General features: G+C 42.7%; 1 protein-coding gene across 4 annotated transcripts in view; it reads right to left on the bottom strand.

Moving 5' to 3' along the window:
* The window catches only part of NUBP1 (NUBP iron-sulfur cluster assembly factor 1, cytosolic), a 583,247-nt gene that overhangs the window by 219,235 nt on the left and 344,036 nt on the right, over positions 1-19,976 (bottom strand). For all 4 annotated transcript variants that reach the window (XM_073591210.1, XM_073591209.1, XM_073591207.1 and 1 more), the window contains exons 7-8: positions 6,974-7,128; positions 6,353-6,463 (exon numbers count right to left, since the gene is read on the bottom strand). In XM_073591210.1, the coding sequence (XP_073447311.1) occupies positions 6,353-6,463; positions 6,974-7,128 (266 nt within the window). The remainder of the gene's footprint in view (positions 1-6,352; positions 6,464-6,973; positions 7,129-19,976) is intronic.

Here is a 19,976-nt window from a genome sequence, read left to right on the forward strand (position 1 = left end):
CGGCCTTCAACGAATGCCACAGCTACACACTCCTTCATGAGCACCCAGTTGGCAACATGCAGTAAGAACTTTTACCACACACCACTTGGTGCAACTGTTCAACGGGTGTCTCACAGCCCCATGCCATCGAGACACACCTCGGCTACTCACCCGAACTCTTCCTAACAGTGTCCACACAGGCAACCGACGGAGCTCACCAACGTCCACAAAGTACTCACCAAGAGCGGTGAGTAAAGTCCTAAAATGCGCAACGACACGCAGCGTAGTTTCGCCCCACGCAACACAGCTCACCACCTGAAATGGAGCACACTATCTTTGGCAACGCTGTATATGCGAACCGGGACATCTGAGGCTATCAGCACCCCTAGCGTAACAATTGCCACCCATACATGTTCAAATCCTAACCTTTTATCCACAGGTGGGACAATGTTTATGCCCAGTTGGCAGTTCGGGATTGAAGCTCGCACCAGGTTCGGGAGGTGCAGAGCGGGGAGGGGGGAAGGGGTTTTCAGAATTTCAACTGTTCTATTGTCTTACCCAATGTCTAAAATATCTAATTGCTATCACAATCACCTCACGGTGTTCTTGCTAACGGTCATGATTTTTGATATATGTGCTGGGCTGCTTCGGGGGGGGGAGGGAGATCTGAGTCCTGGGGCTCGATACCACATTTACACGTCTAAATGGCTAACCTAAAATTTATTACGTGGAACATACGCGGACTCAGGGAACCCATAAAAAGGTCGGCGGTGTTTTCAATCCTCAAAAAACAAAGAGCAGACGTAGTGGCTCTGGTAGAAACGCACGCCGACGGCCTCGCCCATAGAGTGCTTAAGAGACCGTGGATTGGATGGGCATACCATTCAACACACACTACACTATCCAGGGGAGTCTCAATTTTAATCGCTAAAAGCACCCATTTCGAGCTCCAGGACTCAGTAGTCGACACATTGGGCAGGTATGTTCTATTAAAAGCTAAGATACACGGGGATCTGCTTCTCCTCATGGCGTTCTACGTCCCACCACCATTCAGCGCGAGTGTCATTGTTGCTGGGTTCGATTTCATGGCCTTGCATCCTGGCATTCCTGCTGTGTGGCTGGGCGATTTCAACAATGTACTAGACCCAGCCATAGACAGACTCAACACCTCAACCACAGAACCAGTGACGTCACACCCCACAAGATTCGCCAGACTCCTATCTGATTTTAACCTAGTTGATACGTGGAGGGTCAGGAATCCTTTGGATAAGCGGTTTTCCTGCTTCTCCACGCCACACCGAACCATGTCCCGAATAGACTTCATATTGGTATCTAAAGTACTCCTCCCTAGACTGTCAGACGCGGGTTTCTCCCCTAGGTCTCTATCAGACCATTGCCCCTACTGGGCCATACTTACCGTCCCCCGCAATCGCCCCCCGACGACGTGGAGGTTGAACCCCTTCTGGCTGACTTTATTGCCGGAGGAGGACGACCTCTTAACGGAGTGGGGAAACTATTTCCACATCAATGAAGGGTCTGCCTCGGTTCAGGTAGTGTGGGAGGCCTTCAAGAAACACGCCCGCATGATACTAACCAACAGAATTAACAAAATTAAAAGAGTGTCAGAATCGGCCATAATTAGGGCGGAGGAGAACCTCCGAGACTCTGAAAAGACATTTCTCGAGGCCCCCACTGCGGATAGAGCTGACAACCTTAAACTTTGTTCAAGGGTGCTGACCCAACTACACTACGAAAAGTCCAAACGAAAACTATTTTTCCATAGACAGAGGTCGTTCGAGCATGGGGACCGGGCGGGTAAACTCCTCGCATATTTGATACATAGCGAGGATAGACCCCCTGTGGTGATCTCATTGCGTTCACCCAGTGGAGCTATAGAAACAGAACCACATAGAGTCACAGATATCTTTAGAGAATTCTTCAACAAGCTCTACACAGCAACAGCCCCATCAGACACTGCTCCAATGGAAACCTTTCTGGGAGGGCTGGTAATTCCCCAGCTCTCTGCGGAACAGGTCGAGGAACTAGAGGCCCCATTATCAATAGACGAGATATCAGGAGCCCTGGCGGAGCTCCCAACCTCGAAGTCCCCGGGCTCGGATGGCCTACCAGTGGAGTTCTATTCCACATACTCAGAAATACTGATCCCTAGACTACTACAGCTATACAAGGCCATATTCAAAGACTCTAGCCTGCCAGCATCCATGAGAGAGGCCACCATAGTATTGATCCCCAAACCTGGGAAGGACCCACTTATTCCCGAATCCTACCGTCCCATATCTCTACTTCAAGTAGACATTAAAATACTTGCAAAAATCTTAGCTATCCGTCTCAATAAAGTAATCCTTTCCCTAATACACAGTGATCAAGCGGGGTTTATGCCGGGTAGAAATACATCCTTCAACCTTAGAAGACTGTTCATAAACCTACAAGCCACACATGACAACATAGGGTCTAGAATAATCGTCGCCTTGGATACAGCCAAGGCGTTCGATTCAGTGGAATGGGTATACCTATGGAGGTGCCTGGACGGATTCGGCTTTGGCCCAAAATTTATAAAATGGGTGCAACTACTGTACCAATCTCCATCAGCAAAGGTACTAGCGAACGGATGGCCATCTGACCAATTCTTGTTAACTAGGGGCACGAGACAGGGATGCCCTCTGTCGCCTCTGCTGTATGCGCTGGCGGCAGAACCCTTGGCCGTAGCCATCTGGGCGCACCCCAAAATTAAAGGACTCAGCAGGGGAGATGTGACCGAAAAAATTAGTACTTACGCAGACGACACCCTGCTATACCTAGATGACTCTGAGAGTTCCTTGCCCCTTGCACTGGACCTCATAGAACGATTCGGCAGGTTTTCCGGACTCAGGATCAACTGGGACAAATCCCAGATATTACCCCTTGACAGCTTCCCACAACCTAGGGACAGAGCCGAGCTGCCCTTACAGAGAGTAGACACTATCAAATACCTGGATATAAGAACTACAAAAGACCCAGCAGATTACGAGATGCTCAACATAACACCACTGTTTGCAACGCTTAAGCACAAAACGCAGGTGTGGGCCCGTCTTCCACTGGGAGTAATGGGACGAATCAACCTGACCAAAATGGTCCTCCTGCCTAAAATTCTCTACACGATTTGGCACTCGCCAATATACCTAGTGCTTAGACATTTCAAACTAATGGAAACCATTATAAAACCATTCGTTTGGGGCAATAACAGACATAAAATTGCTTGGCAAAAACTTAAAAACCCCACGGACTTAGCAGGCATGGCTGTGCCAGACTTCAACGTTTACTACATTGCAGCGCAGCTATCCCAACTATTCCATGTAGATAAGACAGATAGGGAAAGATTCCTGCATTTAATGTGCCCAAAGTGGTCTCAGGCAACACAAGACCCACTGACTACGATAACGGGGAAAGCCACTGGGGCAGACAAGAACACCAATCACAAAACGTTACTCTACCATTACACCAAGATATGGAACCTGTCCATGCACAGACTTCAATTACCGACAATTAATGAGTTCACTCCTCTTTGGCACAATTCAAACCTCCCTGAATTCGACTTGCTACCAGACAGTGAACTGTGGAGCTCTAAAGGGATCATTTATTTATTACACATTGTGCATAACGGCAGGTTAAAAACTTTTGATAGACTAAAAACAGAATTCATGCTCCCAAACCAAATGCTTTTCAGGTATTTGCAAATACGTCATGCCTTCCATACACAGTTCCCTTCGGGAGAATGTCACCTGGTAACCAACCCATTAATGGAAGCATTGAAATGCCCCGACCCAAAAAAACTAATCTCCCAATTCTACTCAATGCTAATAATACCGCAGGCCACTACATCGGCCTACGCCCTGAAAACGAAGTGGGAAGGAGAAGTAGGCACATTGGCAGATGACGAATGGAGCGATGCCCTAGACGCATGCAAACTAGTATCCCCCAGACTGTCAGACCGTTTGACCCAGCTGTTTGTGATTCACAGAGCATATCTTACACCATTAAGACTGTCCAAATATAAGAGTGATCAATCCACAATGTGTACAATGTGTAACCAAGCTACCGGAACCTTTTTTCACCTTCTGTGGCAGTGCCCCCAAATCCAAGCGTATTGGGCACAGGTGGTGCGATTCCTTCATGATACAATGGGCTCCCCTGTAACACTGCAGCCCAAACTATGCCTTCTAGGTATTCTATCAGACCCCGAGATAAATAAATTTCAAAAAGTCTTCGTACACGAAACACTCTTCTCTGCTCGTAAAGTCATAGCTAGAGTTTGGATGAGACCAAACCCCCCGGGGCTCTCGCACTGGCTGACTGAAGTCAACAATACATTACCCTATAAAAAATTAATCTACATACACAGAGGTTGCCCCTTAAAGTATGAACAAATATGGGATAAATGGACACAATCATCCGACACTTGCACCTAAGAACAAACTAGGTAACAAGGTAACCCGAGGACTAATTCCCCCCCAGGCCACGTATACTAAGACATTACAACATGACCTAGCCAAACTAGCACGACAAAACCAATCAACTCAACACATACACCATGGGAAAGAGAGTGGAAAAAAAAAAAAAAGAGCTTAGACATGGGTTATAACATTGAATACAATTTTATTTACACGTTTTGGAAAATGTACTGTTATTCTTTCTGGTTTTCACATGGTACATTGTATTCCCTCTTCTTTTTTTGTTAATCCTCAATAAACATGCATGTAATAAGAGCTGACGGAACATACCGGATTTAACTATATTGCTAGAAATGTCATAACTAAGTTCTGCGCAAAGCCCAACAACCCAGTACAATACTTTTTCTAATGTATAACCTGAAGATATTACAATGTATCTGTTTACAATGTACCTATATTTATTCTTATGACATAATAAAAACTTTTCTGATTAAAAAAAAAAAAAAAAAAACACAAAAGCAGAAAGCAACACAACAATGTTTTAGACAAGTTTTAGGACACTGAATCCTTCCCAGCTGCTGTTGCTCTGCAGCTTTGTGCTCCATGTTTGCTTACTTAGAACCATTAGTGGATTCTAAGCTGGCGAGACCTGATTCAGTAGGACTTCTCCCCTTGCCCTACTTAACAGAGGCAACATAACTGGGAAGATCAGGTAAAGAAACATTTGGTACTCACAGACCAGCTGCTGAGAGCAAGAATATTCACTTTGTTGCACTTAGTTGTTCAGTGTTTTAATCCTTTTTCTGTTGGAAACCAGGAAGGCAGAGTGACTGCAGTAAAGTGCACACTATTTCTTTTGGTTAACCAAGAGAACTCTAGAATTAATACAATACCAGCATGAAATGGAGATGTAAAAGTCAATACTTTAAAAGTGACCCAGCACAAGTATATGGACAGTGACTTTTCTGCAGCTTTTCTCATCTGCCTATTCAGTTCTGTGATTCAAAGTATTAAAGCTAACAGGGCAACATAACTGTCAATCAGCATGTTTTTTTTTTTTTTTTTTTTTACAAGTACAGCAACAACTAGCATTGTTAGGTGAAGCTCAGCCATTGATTCTGCCAGTTTTTCTCTAATAAAATCTTTACTTCAACAAGATTACGCTGCATTGTAGGTATAGGTTTTTAATGCAAAATAGGTACAGGTCAACTGTTTGCCTGTTACCTTTTACAGCTTTGACTACTCAGTATTTACAATAAGTGAAATCAACTTTCTGGTTTTATGGTTTTCAAGAACTAAGTCTGGACATCTCGGCCAGATTGTTTTAAAAAGAGGGCTGGATGCTTTCCTAAATGCACAAAAAATAACTAGATATTCAAATTTATAGGTGACCCTAGGAATATGCAATTTGCTTCAGGGCGATCAAGAAGGAATTTCCTTTTTTTCCCTGCTGGAGCAAATTGAATCATGCTTTATAAAGGGCTTTTTGCCTTCCTCTTGATCAACTGCAGGTATAGTATTCTGTATAGGGAAGTTTTCTATTTATTTATTCTGCTACTAAAGCGCTTACCAGTGCCCTGGTAGTTTGTTGAGAACTACAAGCCATCAGCCACAAAGGCTGTTGGTACTTGTAGTTCATTCATTCACAGAACTCTGTGAAGGATGCGGCCATGTTCTTTTCAAATTGTGACAGCGGGTGCAGGGAGAAGATACCTGTCCTTCTGTTAGAATAGGGATCGGAGAGAAGCTGCAAGAGCAGGATCATGTTACATCCTAAAAACGGATGGTACATGTTCCCGAGGGTGAACCTATCCTTTAAATGCTTGTCTGAATTAGGCAAAGGTAGTTTTAAAGGAAACCACTGCCAGAAAGTGCCAATAAAAGGTTTTATTAAATTCCCCTTCATGTGTTTCCATAAAGCTTACCTTGCATTTTGGGCAAATAAAACCACTCATGTTCTCTACAACTCCTATTATTGGTAATTTCACTTTCCGACAGAAGTTGACTTCTTTTCGTACATCCTGCAAGGACACTTCCTGTAAAGAAATACAAATGAATTAATGTCTGTTATTTTTATAACTTAGCTGGACCACAATATATATCTAAAAGTATCTTGCCCATTAGAGTAGTATGGATGGACAGAGGGATTTTGGTCAAAATACTGATTTGTTCATCACCAAATTTTCACTGAAGCAAAATGTTTTAATTGGGCTCAATGAGCAGCTTAGGCAAAAGTAGCTTGTAAAAAATCTTCTTAAAAATATTTAGAATGACATAACTGTTTTATGATCTTTTTTTGTGTAACAATTATTTGCATAATTGTGTTAATTTTTTTCTTTCTGTAAAAAATTTGGGGGGGCACAGAGGCAGAAGAACAGGTCCAAAATAGTTAAAATGAGTTTGCATAATCCTCAAGAGCTATTAACAGCCCACTTTAAGCTATTGTTAAAATATCCTGATTTTCACAAAAATGTTGGTGATATAGAATCCCTCAATTTAACTCAGTGCTACTAAACAGGGTATAGAATATGCAGAATAACACTTGCCTGAGGAGTAGTGATAATTACTGCACCATCAATGTGAGCTGCACTAAGATACTGCACTACTGAAAGGTGTTCATCAGAAGTACCAGGAGGAGTATCCACAATCAGGTAATCCACTTCACCCCAGTCTACATCTCGCAGGAACTGTTTAATCATGCCTGTAGGATAAGAATAATATTTTATCTTACAAAGAGGACAATGAAACAGAACGACAGCTTAAGCAGCCCAACCTAAAGCTAGGTACACACTACATTTTTTGTAAAAGTTTTTGTAAAAAAAAAAGAAAAAAAAGCTAATCGGGAGCCGCTGTACTAACCATGCGAAGTTAGTCCAGCAATCTCCCCTGCTGAGCTGTTGTGTTCTGACAGGGGGATGCCTCCCCGCCAGAAAACTCTTATCAAGGCTCTCTGCCATTGTCTGAGAGTGCTGATCGGGAGTCGGTAGGATGCTGGTTTTCCAGCATGCACGTACGACAGAAGTCGGCTGACATACACACGGGCAAAATGTCAGCCGGTATTTATTTTTATTTACATTTTATTAAATTTCACATTATACAAAATATAAAATATTTTGTTAAAAATTCTCATTCATAAAAATATAGTTTTCCCCTATACAGGCGGTCCCCAGGTTACAAACAAGATAGGGACTCTAGGTTTGTTCTTAAGTTGAATCTGTTTGTAATTTGGAACAGGAACATTTTTTTAAGTGTAGCTCCAGCCAAAAAATCTATTTTTAAGCTTTTTGGATAGCATAGGGAAGGGTTATCACCCCTGTAACATTTGTTTTGCTGTCTGTGCCCCTGTTCAGAAGATTTCACCTCACTTTCTTTCCCAATGAAAATTGGATTTTGAAAATTTTGGGTTATTAGGGAAACAAGGATTGCTGATAAAACATCAGTGGAGACACCTTTTTCCCATATTAACGCTTACAGGAGAGAATTTCCCCTCCTAGGGGTAGATTTCCTCTCACTTCTGTTGTCTCCCTCCGTTTGTAAGTAGGAGTCATTTGTAAGTAGGGGACCGCCTGTACCCCCTTTCCCTCGCCTTCCCCATCCCACATTCCTTAAACATGTGTTATAATCTTCCTTGATTTACTCCCTCCCTCTACCTATCTTTTTTCAGATTCACATTGTCTCAGGGTATTTACTTGTATTCTTGAACTCTTTCCATCCTTTCCAAGTATTTAAAGATTTTTCTATTCTAGCTTGTATGTAATGACACAATTCTTCCATGTTAAATATAAATTCTACCCTTTGAACCCATTCTCTTAGCGTTGGGCTTTCCAATGCTTGCCAATATTTTGGGATAATGCGTGTTGCTGCATTTATTAAATGTGCTATTATCGTTCTCTTATATTGTTTTATTGTAAGTTTGGTATTATTTAATAAATACGTTTCTGGATTTTTAGGCATATCTACTCTCGTAATTTCTTGGATCTGTTGTATCACTTCTTGCCAAAATTTCTGTATTTTCAAACACTCCCACCATATAGGTGTTCCTTTTTTCCCCACACCCTCTCTAGCAAAGCAGTGTTTTTTCCTTTTGATATTTATGTGTTTTGATAGGTGTTATATACCATCTTGACAGACATTTATAATTTGTTTTTATCGTGTTAATATCTATCTATTACTGGTTGACAGTGGCAGATATAATGATGGATGATATTAGAATTGTGTCTTGGAATGTTCGGGGCCTCAATCACAAACTTAAGAGGGCCTCCATATTCCAATACATTAAACAGACCCGCCCGCATATAATACTCTTACAAGAAACGCACCTTGATGGTAGCAGAATACTCTCTTTGCGCAAACCATGGATTCAGAGTGCAATACATTCAACCTACTCCACGTTTGCTAGGGGAGTCTCCATCTTAATCTGCAGGACTCTCCCCTGCACGATCCATCAGGTGTTCACTGACCCAAATGGTCGCTACGTGGCGATATTCCTAGATATATGTCATAAAACTATCATGATAGTAAATGTTTATGTGCCTCCTCCATTTCAGGCTAAAATATTATATGATCTACTGACTAAAATGACATCCTATGCTCACCTCCCTGTGATGATATTGGGGGATTTCAATGCGGTTCTTGATGCGGTATTGGATACCTCCAACCCATCTAGAGGAGGTTCCACTGATCTGAATGGATGGAAGTCTGTGGCTGATCTTACGGCGTTATGGTGTTGGAGGCATCCAATGGATAGATGCTTTTCACATGTGTCAACGGCCCACAGATCTTCAGCCAGGTTAGATCTCGCCTTCGGGAACAATCTCTTACTTCCATATGTGAAAGATATAGTGTATTTAGCCGATGGTCTGACTGATCACAACCCCCTCGCTGTTACTCTGCCCTTTGCCTCGGAAGCACGGGGAAGAAGTTGGAGGCTCTCGCCTGGCTGGTTACAAAACGATCAAGTTTCCGCTCAGACGACTGAGGCCATAAAAACATATTGGTCCTCCAATGTTGACTCAGCGGAACCTCATGTTGTATGGGATGCCTTCAAGGCAGTGACAAGGGGGGGAATTTATTTCTGCCATTAAAACAACCCGCAAGCAAGATAGGGAAGAGACAGAATTTTTACAGCAAAGGGAAAGAGAAGTTGCTGAGGCTCACGCGGAATCCTCTATGAGGGAATCGTATGACGCCTTGCTGGAAGCGAGATGTTCCATTTCCATGTATTTTACGGGTCAGGCCCGTGTAGATATGGTAAAAAGGGCACAGACGGTCTTTGCAGAGGGAGACAAAAACGGGAAACTGTTGGCCATGTTGGTCGCTGATTCCCGTCAGATTACAAATATTCCGATCATTAAAACCCAGGGGGAACTCTGCTTAGTGAACCAGGACAGATTATGCAGGAGTTTGTCAAGTTCTACTCTTCTCTTTACTCTCCAATCCCCCCCTATGACCCGGCAAATTTAGATTCCCTACTAGGTGGCTTGCCAATACCAAAACTTGCCGACACGGACAGGACTAATCTAGAAGCTAAAATTATAACTAAGGAAATCGAACAGGCAATTTTTACTTTTCCCCCAAACAAGGCCCCTGGACCAGATGGGTTCCCAGCAGACTTCTATAAGGCAAATGTTGAGGTTTTGGCCCAAGAATTAATAAACTACTGGAATACTGTCATCATGAACATAACACCCTAACTGATTCCATGCTGGAGGCTTATATGGTTCTCTTATTAAAACCAGGGAAAGATCCACAGGACTGTGCATCATACCGACCAATAGCTCTGTTAAACACAGACCTTAAAATTTTGACTAAGGTATTGGCCATGAGGTTAGCTGCAGTAATCCCCTCGATCATTAACATAGATCAAACCGGTTTTATGCCAGGGAAGTCGACAGACACTAATTTAAGAAGATTATTCACTCATTTGCAAATCCAGTCAGCAGCTCCCAGTACTAGAATAGTAGTATCTATTGATTTTGAAAAGGCCTTTGACTCAGTAGATTGGGCTTTCATGTTTAAGGTCCTGGAGACTATGGGGTTTGGCCCACATTTCAGGAGGTGGGTGGCCATGCTCTATAACCATCCAAGGGTGGCAGTCAGACTGGGAACATCCACCTCGGATTTTTTTGAGGTGGGTAGGGGAACTCGTCAGGGTTGCCTATTATCCCCCTTCCTACTTGCCATTGCCCTGGAACCTCTGGCTGTAGCACTGAGGTCAGCTAGTGTAATAAAATCTATACGGGTGGGCACAATAGATGAATCCCTGGCACTGTACGCAGATGACATGTTGCTATTTTTGGATGACCCCAGAGACTCCTTAGGAGCAGCTCTGGAAATTATTAATCACTTCGCAACTTTTTCGGGCTTAAAAGTGAACTGGAGTAAGTCATCAATCTTGCCAATAGATCCAGGGGCCAGGGCGGATGCAGACCCTAATCTGCCATTGCAGTGGGTTTCTTCCATTAAGTATCTGGGAGTACAAATTACAGCGAACATTCAGGACTACATATCTCTTAACCTGTTACCCCTAATAACACTGTTAAAGCAGAAAGTACAAACATGGACAAAACTAATAGGTCGCATCAGTTTATTGAAAATGAAATTTCTCCCGGTGGTACTGTACTTCCTGAGACATGCACCTGTCTGGGTTCCGAAATCGTATTATAAGAAGCTGGACAGTATCATCTCATCTTTCATTTGGGCTCCCAAGTCTCCAATAATTGGTTATAAGGTGTTGCAGGAACCGGGGGATCAAGGAGGCCTGGCATTGCCAGATTGGCAAAAATATTATATAGCGGGACAAATGGTTTTTGCTCATAGGTGGTTGATTGCTGAGGATGGGGATGCAGCTACAGTATTGGAGGCGGCACATTTGGGGTCATATGACAGTCTCCGGTTTGCCCTGTTTAGGGGCTCCAGGTCGGAGTTACCTCTGACTTTAACAATGAAAGCCACTATTAAGGCCTGGGAAACAGCAGTAAAATTGGCTTGCCCTAGCTATGGGGGAGTGTCGCCCTCAACTCCCATCTGGATGAATCCAGGTTTACCTCAATTTTTTAATTTACCGGATCCCATGATATGGGCAGTTAAAGGCATTAAGACGTTGAGAGATATCACAACATATGGTGAACTTTTAACCTTTTCACAATTACAATCAAGGCATGAACGCCCAAACTCATATTTATTCAGGTTTTTGCAGATTCGTCATGCATATCAGATGCAGTTTCGAGAGATGAGGGTAGAATCCTTGCCCTCGTCTCTTGAAACGATGTTGTCAGATGAAGATTTGGTCAAGCCTCTCTCAAGTACTTACAAAGAATTCTTCAAGTTAACGCCATTGGCGATCGCCAGATGCAGAGAAAAATGGGAGGGGGTGGTTCCGGATGTGCAGGGGGAGGACTGGGATGATCTGTGGACCCAGCCATTTAAACATCTGGTATCCGCAAGAGTAAGGCTGATTCAGTTTAAATTTCTACATAGAAGCTATTATACTCCTGCTAGACTGAACAAGATTTTTCCTATGGTCTCGGCGGAGTGTTGGCGATGCTCATATTCGCCTGCAGATGCTGACCACATTTTCTGGAGCTGCCCACACATTCAAAAACCTTGGACTGATATCACGACTTGTATTGCTGAAGTAATATCAGTACCGATTCCAATGAATGTTAGAGTGTGTTTGATTGGACTAGTGGACGAAGTTGTACCCTCACGGGCCATGCGAACAATGCTAAATGTTTTGTTTTTTTATGGTAAGAAAGCCATTCTGTTGGCGTGGAAAAAGCCTGAGGCTCTGAGCTTTTCTTCATGGAAGGGCCTGGTAAATTCCATGTTACCATATTACAAAGCTACATACGAGGCCAGAGGATGCATGAAAAAATTTGATAGGGTGTGGCAGGCTCAACTCCAACAGCACGGTGGGTTAGCGGAGGAGGTGATCTAAATATGGAGATACTCTTTGAATAAAAGATAGTATCAGGAGGCCCTACATACTGTCAGACTATAATATTTGAAATTAATAGGCATTGACTGTTGTGCTCACTGTTACATTAAAGTAATCGCATGCATACCATGAAAACTTTTATAGGATTACGATATCTTGTTGAACTGTGGTTCAAGGGTGGGGGGGGGGGTGTTGGGGGAACGAATGTTAGTTAGTAGGTCCTTGTTAGATAGGTATGAGGTCATGTTGACCTTCATGGACAATGTTCTCTGGACAGGTCCACTGTTGTATGATATTAATATAAAATAATAAACAGAATTTTTCAAAATATCTATCTATTGCTGTTCCGTCTGCTAATTTCAACATTTTCTCTTTCTCACTTCAAGTTGCACCAAGTTCTGCTTCCCACCTATTCAAGAAAGGTGGTAGCAATGATTCCGACAGAGTAAGAATCTAATAAATCTGGGAAATTTCATGCCCTGGTGCTTCCTGCAGGTTGAGCAATTTTTCAAATGGTAATAAACTTTCTCCTGATCTTATTGGATGTGGCAATGGTTTTATAAAATGTCTTAACTGATGGTATCTTAGTTCATCTATCACTAGTAACTCCTTTTTGTGTCTTAATTCCTGGATTGTGGATATCTTTCCCTCTTTCATAATATCCTTTATTCGTGCATTTTTATCCTTTATCAATGCTCCAAGTAGTGTCCCATTCCCTGGAAAAAAATTGTTTGTCCCTGTGAGTGGTATTAGTAGTGAATTATATTCCCATTTCCTTTGTCTGTGTATTAAATCCCATACCTTAAATACGTTCATTGGAGATTCACTTGTGTCCTTTGAAAAATGACGATACTGTTGTGGTACCCATATCCCCTTATTTAATTGTGTATTAATGTGTTTTCAATTTTAACCCAACTTTTCCCATGTGAATTAAATCTATAATTTGTGATAACAAAACTGCATTGTAATATCTTTTAAAATCTGGTAAAGCTAATAGTCCATATATTTTATCTTTACTTAGTACTGCAAATCGTATTTTTGTTTTTTTGTGCTGCCATATGAACTTAACCACTTCAATACACCCTTCCTTCCCAGACCAAATTTTAGCTTTCAGCACTCTCACACTTTGAATGACAATTACTCAGTCATGCTACACTGTACCCAAACCTAATTTTTATCATTTTTTTCTCACAAACATAGCTTTCTTTTGGTGGTATTTAATCACCGCTGTTTTTTTATTTTTTGCAATATAAGCGAAAAAAAGAGAGACATTTAAAAAAAACAAACAAACACTTTTTTAGTTTCTATTGTAAAATTTTGCAAATAAGTAATTTTTCTTCATAAATTTGGACCAAAATGTATACTGCTACATATCTTTAGTAAAAAATAACCCAAATTAGTGTATATTATTTGGTCTCTGTGAAAGTTATAGAGTCTACAAGCTATGGTGCAAATCATTGAAAAATTATCACATCTGATCACACCTGATGTACTGAAGGCCTATCTCATTTCTTGAGGCCCTAACAAGCCAAGAAAGTACAAATACCCCCCAAATTACCCCTTTTTGGAAAGCAGACATTCCAAGGTATTTAGTAAGAGGCATGGTGAGTTTTTGAAGTTGTAATTTTTTCCCACAATTCTTGGAAATTTTTTTTTTTTTTTTGCACAAAATTGTCATAACAACAAGTTATTTCTCTCACACAGCACATGCATACTTGCAATGACACCCCAAAATACATTCTGCTACTCCTCCTGAGTATAGTGATACCACATGTGTGAGACTTTTACACAGCCTGGCCACATACAGAGGTCTAACATCCAACTAGCACCGTCAGGCATTTTACGAGCATAAATTGCACATCTCATTTGATGAAACCCTATCACACTTTTGAAGGCCCTGGAGCACCAGGTCAATGAAAACGCCCACAAAATGACCCCATTTTGGAAAGCTAACACCCCAACGTATAATCTATGAGGCATAATGAGTCTTTTGAATGGTTCATTTTTTTCCAGTAGTTTTTGGAATATGTGGGAAAAAAATGAAAACGCATTTTTTTAATACAAAGTTGTCCATTTATAAGATATTTCACAACGCATAGCATGTACATTGCAAAACTGACACCGTAAAATACATTCTGCTTCTCCTCCTGAGTATGGCGATACCACATGTGTGAGACTTTTACACAGCCTGGCCACATACAGAGGCCCAACAATGAAGTAGCACCGTCAGGCGCACTACATGCATAAATTACACATCTAATTTCTCAACCACCTATTACAGTTTTGAAGACCCTGGAGCACCAGGACAATGGAAACGCCCACAAAATGATCCCATTTTGGAAAGCTAACACCCCAACGTATAAGCTATGAGGCATAATGAGTCTTTTGAATGGTTCATTTTTTTACAGAGGTTTTTGGAAAATGTGGAAAAAAAATGAAAACGCATTTTTTTTTTACACAAAGTTGTCCATTTATAAGATATGTCCAACACACAGCATGTACATAGCAAAAAGGACACCCCAAAATACATTCTGCTACTCCTCCTGAGTATGGCGATACCACATGTGTGAGACTTTTACATAGCCTGGCCACATACAGAGGCCCAACATCCAAGTAGCACTGTCAGTTGTTCTAGGAGCATACATTACGCACAAATTCCTGCCAACCTATCACATTGTTGAAGGCCCTTCATATTTCTAACACATAGCATGTACTGTACATAACAATTACAAACCAAAATACATTCTATTGAGTAAAGGGTAAAGAAAAGATTACCTGCGGTTTTAGTAGTGCAGTGGTCCACAGAGAAGAGCATCGGTCCAGGCAGCAGGCAGGAACATGGACAGCGACAGCAAAACAGGCAGCAGGCAGGAATAGTCAGTACAGGTAGAGATGTCAGCACAGCCAAAGCATTAGTCCAGATAGCAGGCAGGGATGTGGTCAGCAGCAGCAAAAGGATCAAAGGATCGTCCATGCAGCAGGCAAGAATACTGTCCATAGTTAGTACATGCAGCAGGCAGAGGTATGGTCAGCACAGCCAGAGTATTTGTCCAGGGAGCAGGCAGTACCATCAAGCTTAGGGCATCGGTCAGGAAAGAATGGGGACAGGGGTAGAGGCTTCTCCCACCCAAATCGCTTTGAAGCCTCCGGGCAACCAGACCCTGTTATGGGAACACAGAAAACCAAAAACTGGTTTTCTGAACTCCGAACACTATTCTGGAGCCCGTCACATATGTGAGACCCCTGTGTAGCAGGGTGAAAGATCAATCCAAAAGGCAGGCAAAAACATGGTCAACAGGCCGAGGTCAGTGCAGGTAAAAGGCAGAAATAGACGGTAGGCAGAGGCATAGTCGATACAGTCCAGGGTCAGTTCACGTGAAAGACAAAAACATGGCGGAAAAACAATGCAGACGGTAGGCAGAGGCATAGTCGAGAAACAGGCCAGGGTCGGTTCGCATGGAAGGCAATGATATGGTTGGTTGAGGAAGGGAAATATTCAGGACAGAAATTGAAAACGGGGAAATGGCAGTATTAGAAATATGGACTAATAATTTTCCAGAGTGTGATATCGCTTGACGCATTCTCCGATGCAAAGGCCAGGTTGGGAGGGACAGTCGGGACAATGGAAGCTGGTATCTTTCCTAATTCCTTTTTTGGTGCACACCCGACATTTTTTTTGGCGTCGTCTTCCAGATCCTGTTGGTGGAATATGGTCCGGGAAATGGCGCTCATGTAGTCTGCTGACAGAATCGGAGCGAATGCTTTCTGGGGGGGATACTTGCTGATAAATCAGGGCAGTGACAATGTCTTCAATAAACTTTATGAAGGTGGTGGGTGTTTCTGTTGATTTTTGGTAGATGATGAAAGAATTTAAAAGGGCCAAATGAAAAAAGTAAATTGCGACTTTTTTGTACCAGAAAAGGGATTTTCTTGTTGAAAGATAGGGCTGCAACAATTGATCATTTAAATCCACCCCCCATGTATTTATTGTACTCAGTGATACAGGAAGGCTTGCGAACGGTACCACGTCTTCTGTGAAGTTCCACCGAGGTGTCATCGTGGATGGTGGACATGATGTACACATCTTTCCTATCCCTCCACTTCACAGCCAACACTTCTTTGTTCCTCAAGCTTGTCAATTCCCCCCTTTGAATGGTTGTGGTGTCAAGACACTGTGAGAAGCCCTTTCGTTTTTTTCTTGTTGTACCACAGGCCAAAGTTTGTTTTAGATATAGGTGGCGGAGTAGGGGCAAACTAGTATAATAGTTGTCCATGTAAATATGGTACTCCTTTTGGAGGAGTGGGAATGCCAACTCCCAAACAATTTTTCCACTTATTCCCATGTACGCGGGACACTCAGGGGGCTGGAGCTGGGAATCTTTGCCTTCGTACACGCGGAATGAGTGCACATAACCGGTAGCGCTTTCACAAAGCTTGTTAAGCTTCAAGCCGTACCTCGCCCTCTTACTGGGGATATATTGCTTGATTCCCAGCCAGCCTGTGAAATGCACCAGGGATTCGTCCACAGATATATTTTTGTCAGGGACATAAAGTTCGGCAAACTTCTGGGAAAAAAAATTAATTAGGGGGCGAACTTTATATAGTTTGTCAAAAAAGACCTCAGATCTCATATTTACACTAAAATGCAATAAAAAAAATGTAATTTGAAAAAAAATATAAATAAAAATGGCCCTTTAAGAGCTATGGGCGGAAGTGACGTTTTGATGTCGCTTCTGCTCTGCAATGGTATGGAGACGGATGGGGGCCATCTTCCCCCTCACTCGTCTCCATACCCAGGAAGGAGAAGGATCTGATCGCCTCCGCCACTACCGACGTCTCCGGTAAGCGGCAGAGGGCATCGGAGAGCGGCAGGCCCTCTCCCGCCGCTGATAAAAGTGATCTCATGGCGAATCTGCCACTATTATCGGAAACCAGACCGCCCGATGAATTAGAGGATACCGGGGTTATGGCAGCTACCTGCTGCCATAACAAAGATATCCCTCTTCAAAGTTAGGACGTATATCAGCGTGCGGCGGTCCGGAAGTGGTTAATCACGCTTAATAATGGTATGTAAGTCTTTTGATACAGATCCTTTGGAGATGTTAATTTTATACCTACAGTGCCTTGAAAAAGTATTCATACCCCTTTGACATTTTTCACATTTTGTCTTATTACTACCAAAAATTTCATGTATTTCATTGAAATTTTATGTGACGGACCAACACAAAGTAGCACATAATTGTGAAGTGAAAGGAAAATGATAAATGGTTTTCCATATTTTTTTTACAAATATCTGAAAAGTGGGGTGTGCATTTGTATTCAGCCCCCCCAAGTCAAGACTCTGTAGAACCACCTTTTGCTGCAATTACAGCTGCAAATCTTTTTGGGTATGTCTCTACCAGCTTTGCACATCTAGAGAGTGAAATTTTAGCCCATTCTTCTTTGCAAAATAGCTCAAGCTCTGTCAGATTGGATGGAGAGCGTCTGAACAGCAGTTTGCAGCAAGTCTTGCCAGATCCTCAATTGGATTTAGGTCTGGACTTTGACTGGGTCATTCTAACACATGAATATACTTTGATCCAAACCACTCCATTGTAGCTCTGGCTGTATATTTAGGGTTGTTGTCCTGCTGGAAGGTGAACCACCACCCCAGTCTCAATTTTTTTGCAGACTCCAAGAGGTTTTCTTCTAAGATTGCCCTATATTTGGCTACATCCATCTTTCCATCAACTCTGACCAGCTTCCTTGTCCTTGCTGAAGAAAACCATCTCCACAATATGATGCTGCCACCAACATGTTTCACCGTGGGGATAGTGTGTTCAGAGTGATGTGCAGTGTTAGTTTTCTACCACTCATAGCTTTTTGCTTTTGGGCCAGAAAGTTCAATTTTGGTCTCATCTGACCAGAGCACCTTCTTCCACATGTTTGTTGTGTCCCCCACATGGCTTCTCGCAAACAGGACTTCTTATGGCTTTCTTTCAAAAATGGCTTTCTTCTTGCCACTCTTCCATACATGCCAGATTTGTGTAGTGCATGACTTATAGTTGTCCTGTGGACAGATTCTCCCACCTGAGCTCTGGATCTCTGCAGCTCCTCCTGAGTTACCTTGGGCATCTTGGCTGCTTCTCTGATTAACGCTCTCCTTGCCCGGCCTGTCAGTTTAGGTGGACGGCCATGTCTTGGTAGGATTACAGTTGTGCCATAATCTTTCCATTTTCGCATGATGGATTGAACAGTGCTCTGTGAGATGTTCAAAGCTTGGGATATTTTTTTATAACCTAACCCTGCTTTAAACTTCTCCACAATGTTATCCCTGACCTGTCTTGTGTCTTCCTTGGCCTTCATGATGCTGTTTGTTCACTAAGGTCCTCAAACAAACCTCTGAGGGCTCCACAGAACAGCTGTATTTATACTAAGATTAAATTACACACAGGTTGACTCTATTTACTAATTCAGTGACCTCTGAAGGCAATTGGTTCCATTAAATTTTGTTAGGGACATCAGAGTAAAGGGGGTTGAATACAAATGCACGCCATACTTTTCAAATATTTATTTGTAAAAAAAATTGAAAACTATTTATCATTTTCCTTCCACTTCACAATTATGTGCCACTTTGTGTTGGTCTATCTCATAAAATCCAATAAAATTAATTTACGTTTTTGGTTGCAACATGACAAAATGTGGAAAATTTCAAGGGGTATGAATACTTTTTCAAGGCACTGTAAGTAGTAATTTTTTTCTGCCATGTGAACGGAAAGTGTTCTTGTAATTGTTGTTCATCTTTCTTATCCATATTAATATTTAAGATTTCAGACCTTGAGGGGTTAATTTTTAAGCTTGATAGTTCTCCATAATGATTCAATAATTTTATTTTCCTGATGCCTTCATGGCAGCACACTAGGGTTGCCAATTGTCCGGGATTCACCCGGACAGTACTGGTTTTGAAACATGTGCCCGGGTCTCTGCCCGCCTGAGACCCGGGCACATTATTCATCTCAGACCCGTGGCTCCCTGTGCCGAAGCTGTGTCATCAGTGCGGCCGTGGAGTTCCGTTCCATAGCGCCGCCTTAGCGCTGCTTGATTTCTGCTCCTGCTCAGCTGTCTGAGTGCAGGACGGAGTCGGGACACAGAGGCGGAGCCTCCATGTTACCGGCCGGTGCTCTCCTCCAATCCTCTGGCTGCCAGCAGAAGGGACAAGGAGGTGGGCGGAGCCTCCCCATTCCCTGCTGGAGTGTGTGCACAGATAGCGCTGGGACTGGAGCCCAGCTTGTAAGGTAAGTTTTTACCATCCATGTCAGGATTTCAAAGTACTCTCACCTCTCCCCCCCCACCATACACTATACATACATATATACATACACCCCCCCCTCCCCCCACCATACACTATACATACATACACCCCCCCTCCCCCCACCATACACTATACATACACCCCCCTCCCCCCACCACACGCTATACATACATATATACATACACCCCCCCCTCCCCCCACCATACGCTATACATACACCCCCCTCCCCCCACCATACACTATACATACATATATAAATACACCCCCCCACCATACACTATACAAACATATACATACACCCCCTCCCCCCACCATACAC

This window comes from Aquarana catesbeiana, linkage group LG06 (genome assembly GCF_042186555.1).
Source record: "Aquarana catesbeiana isolate 2022-GZ linkage group LG06, ASM4218655v1, whole genome shotgun sequence".
Taxonomy (NCBI): Eukaryota; Metazoa; Chordata; class Amphibia; order Anura; family Ranidae; genus Aquarana; species Aquarana catesbeiana.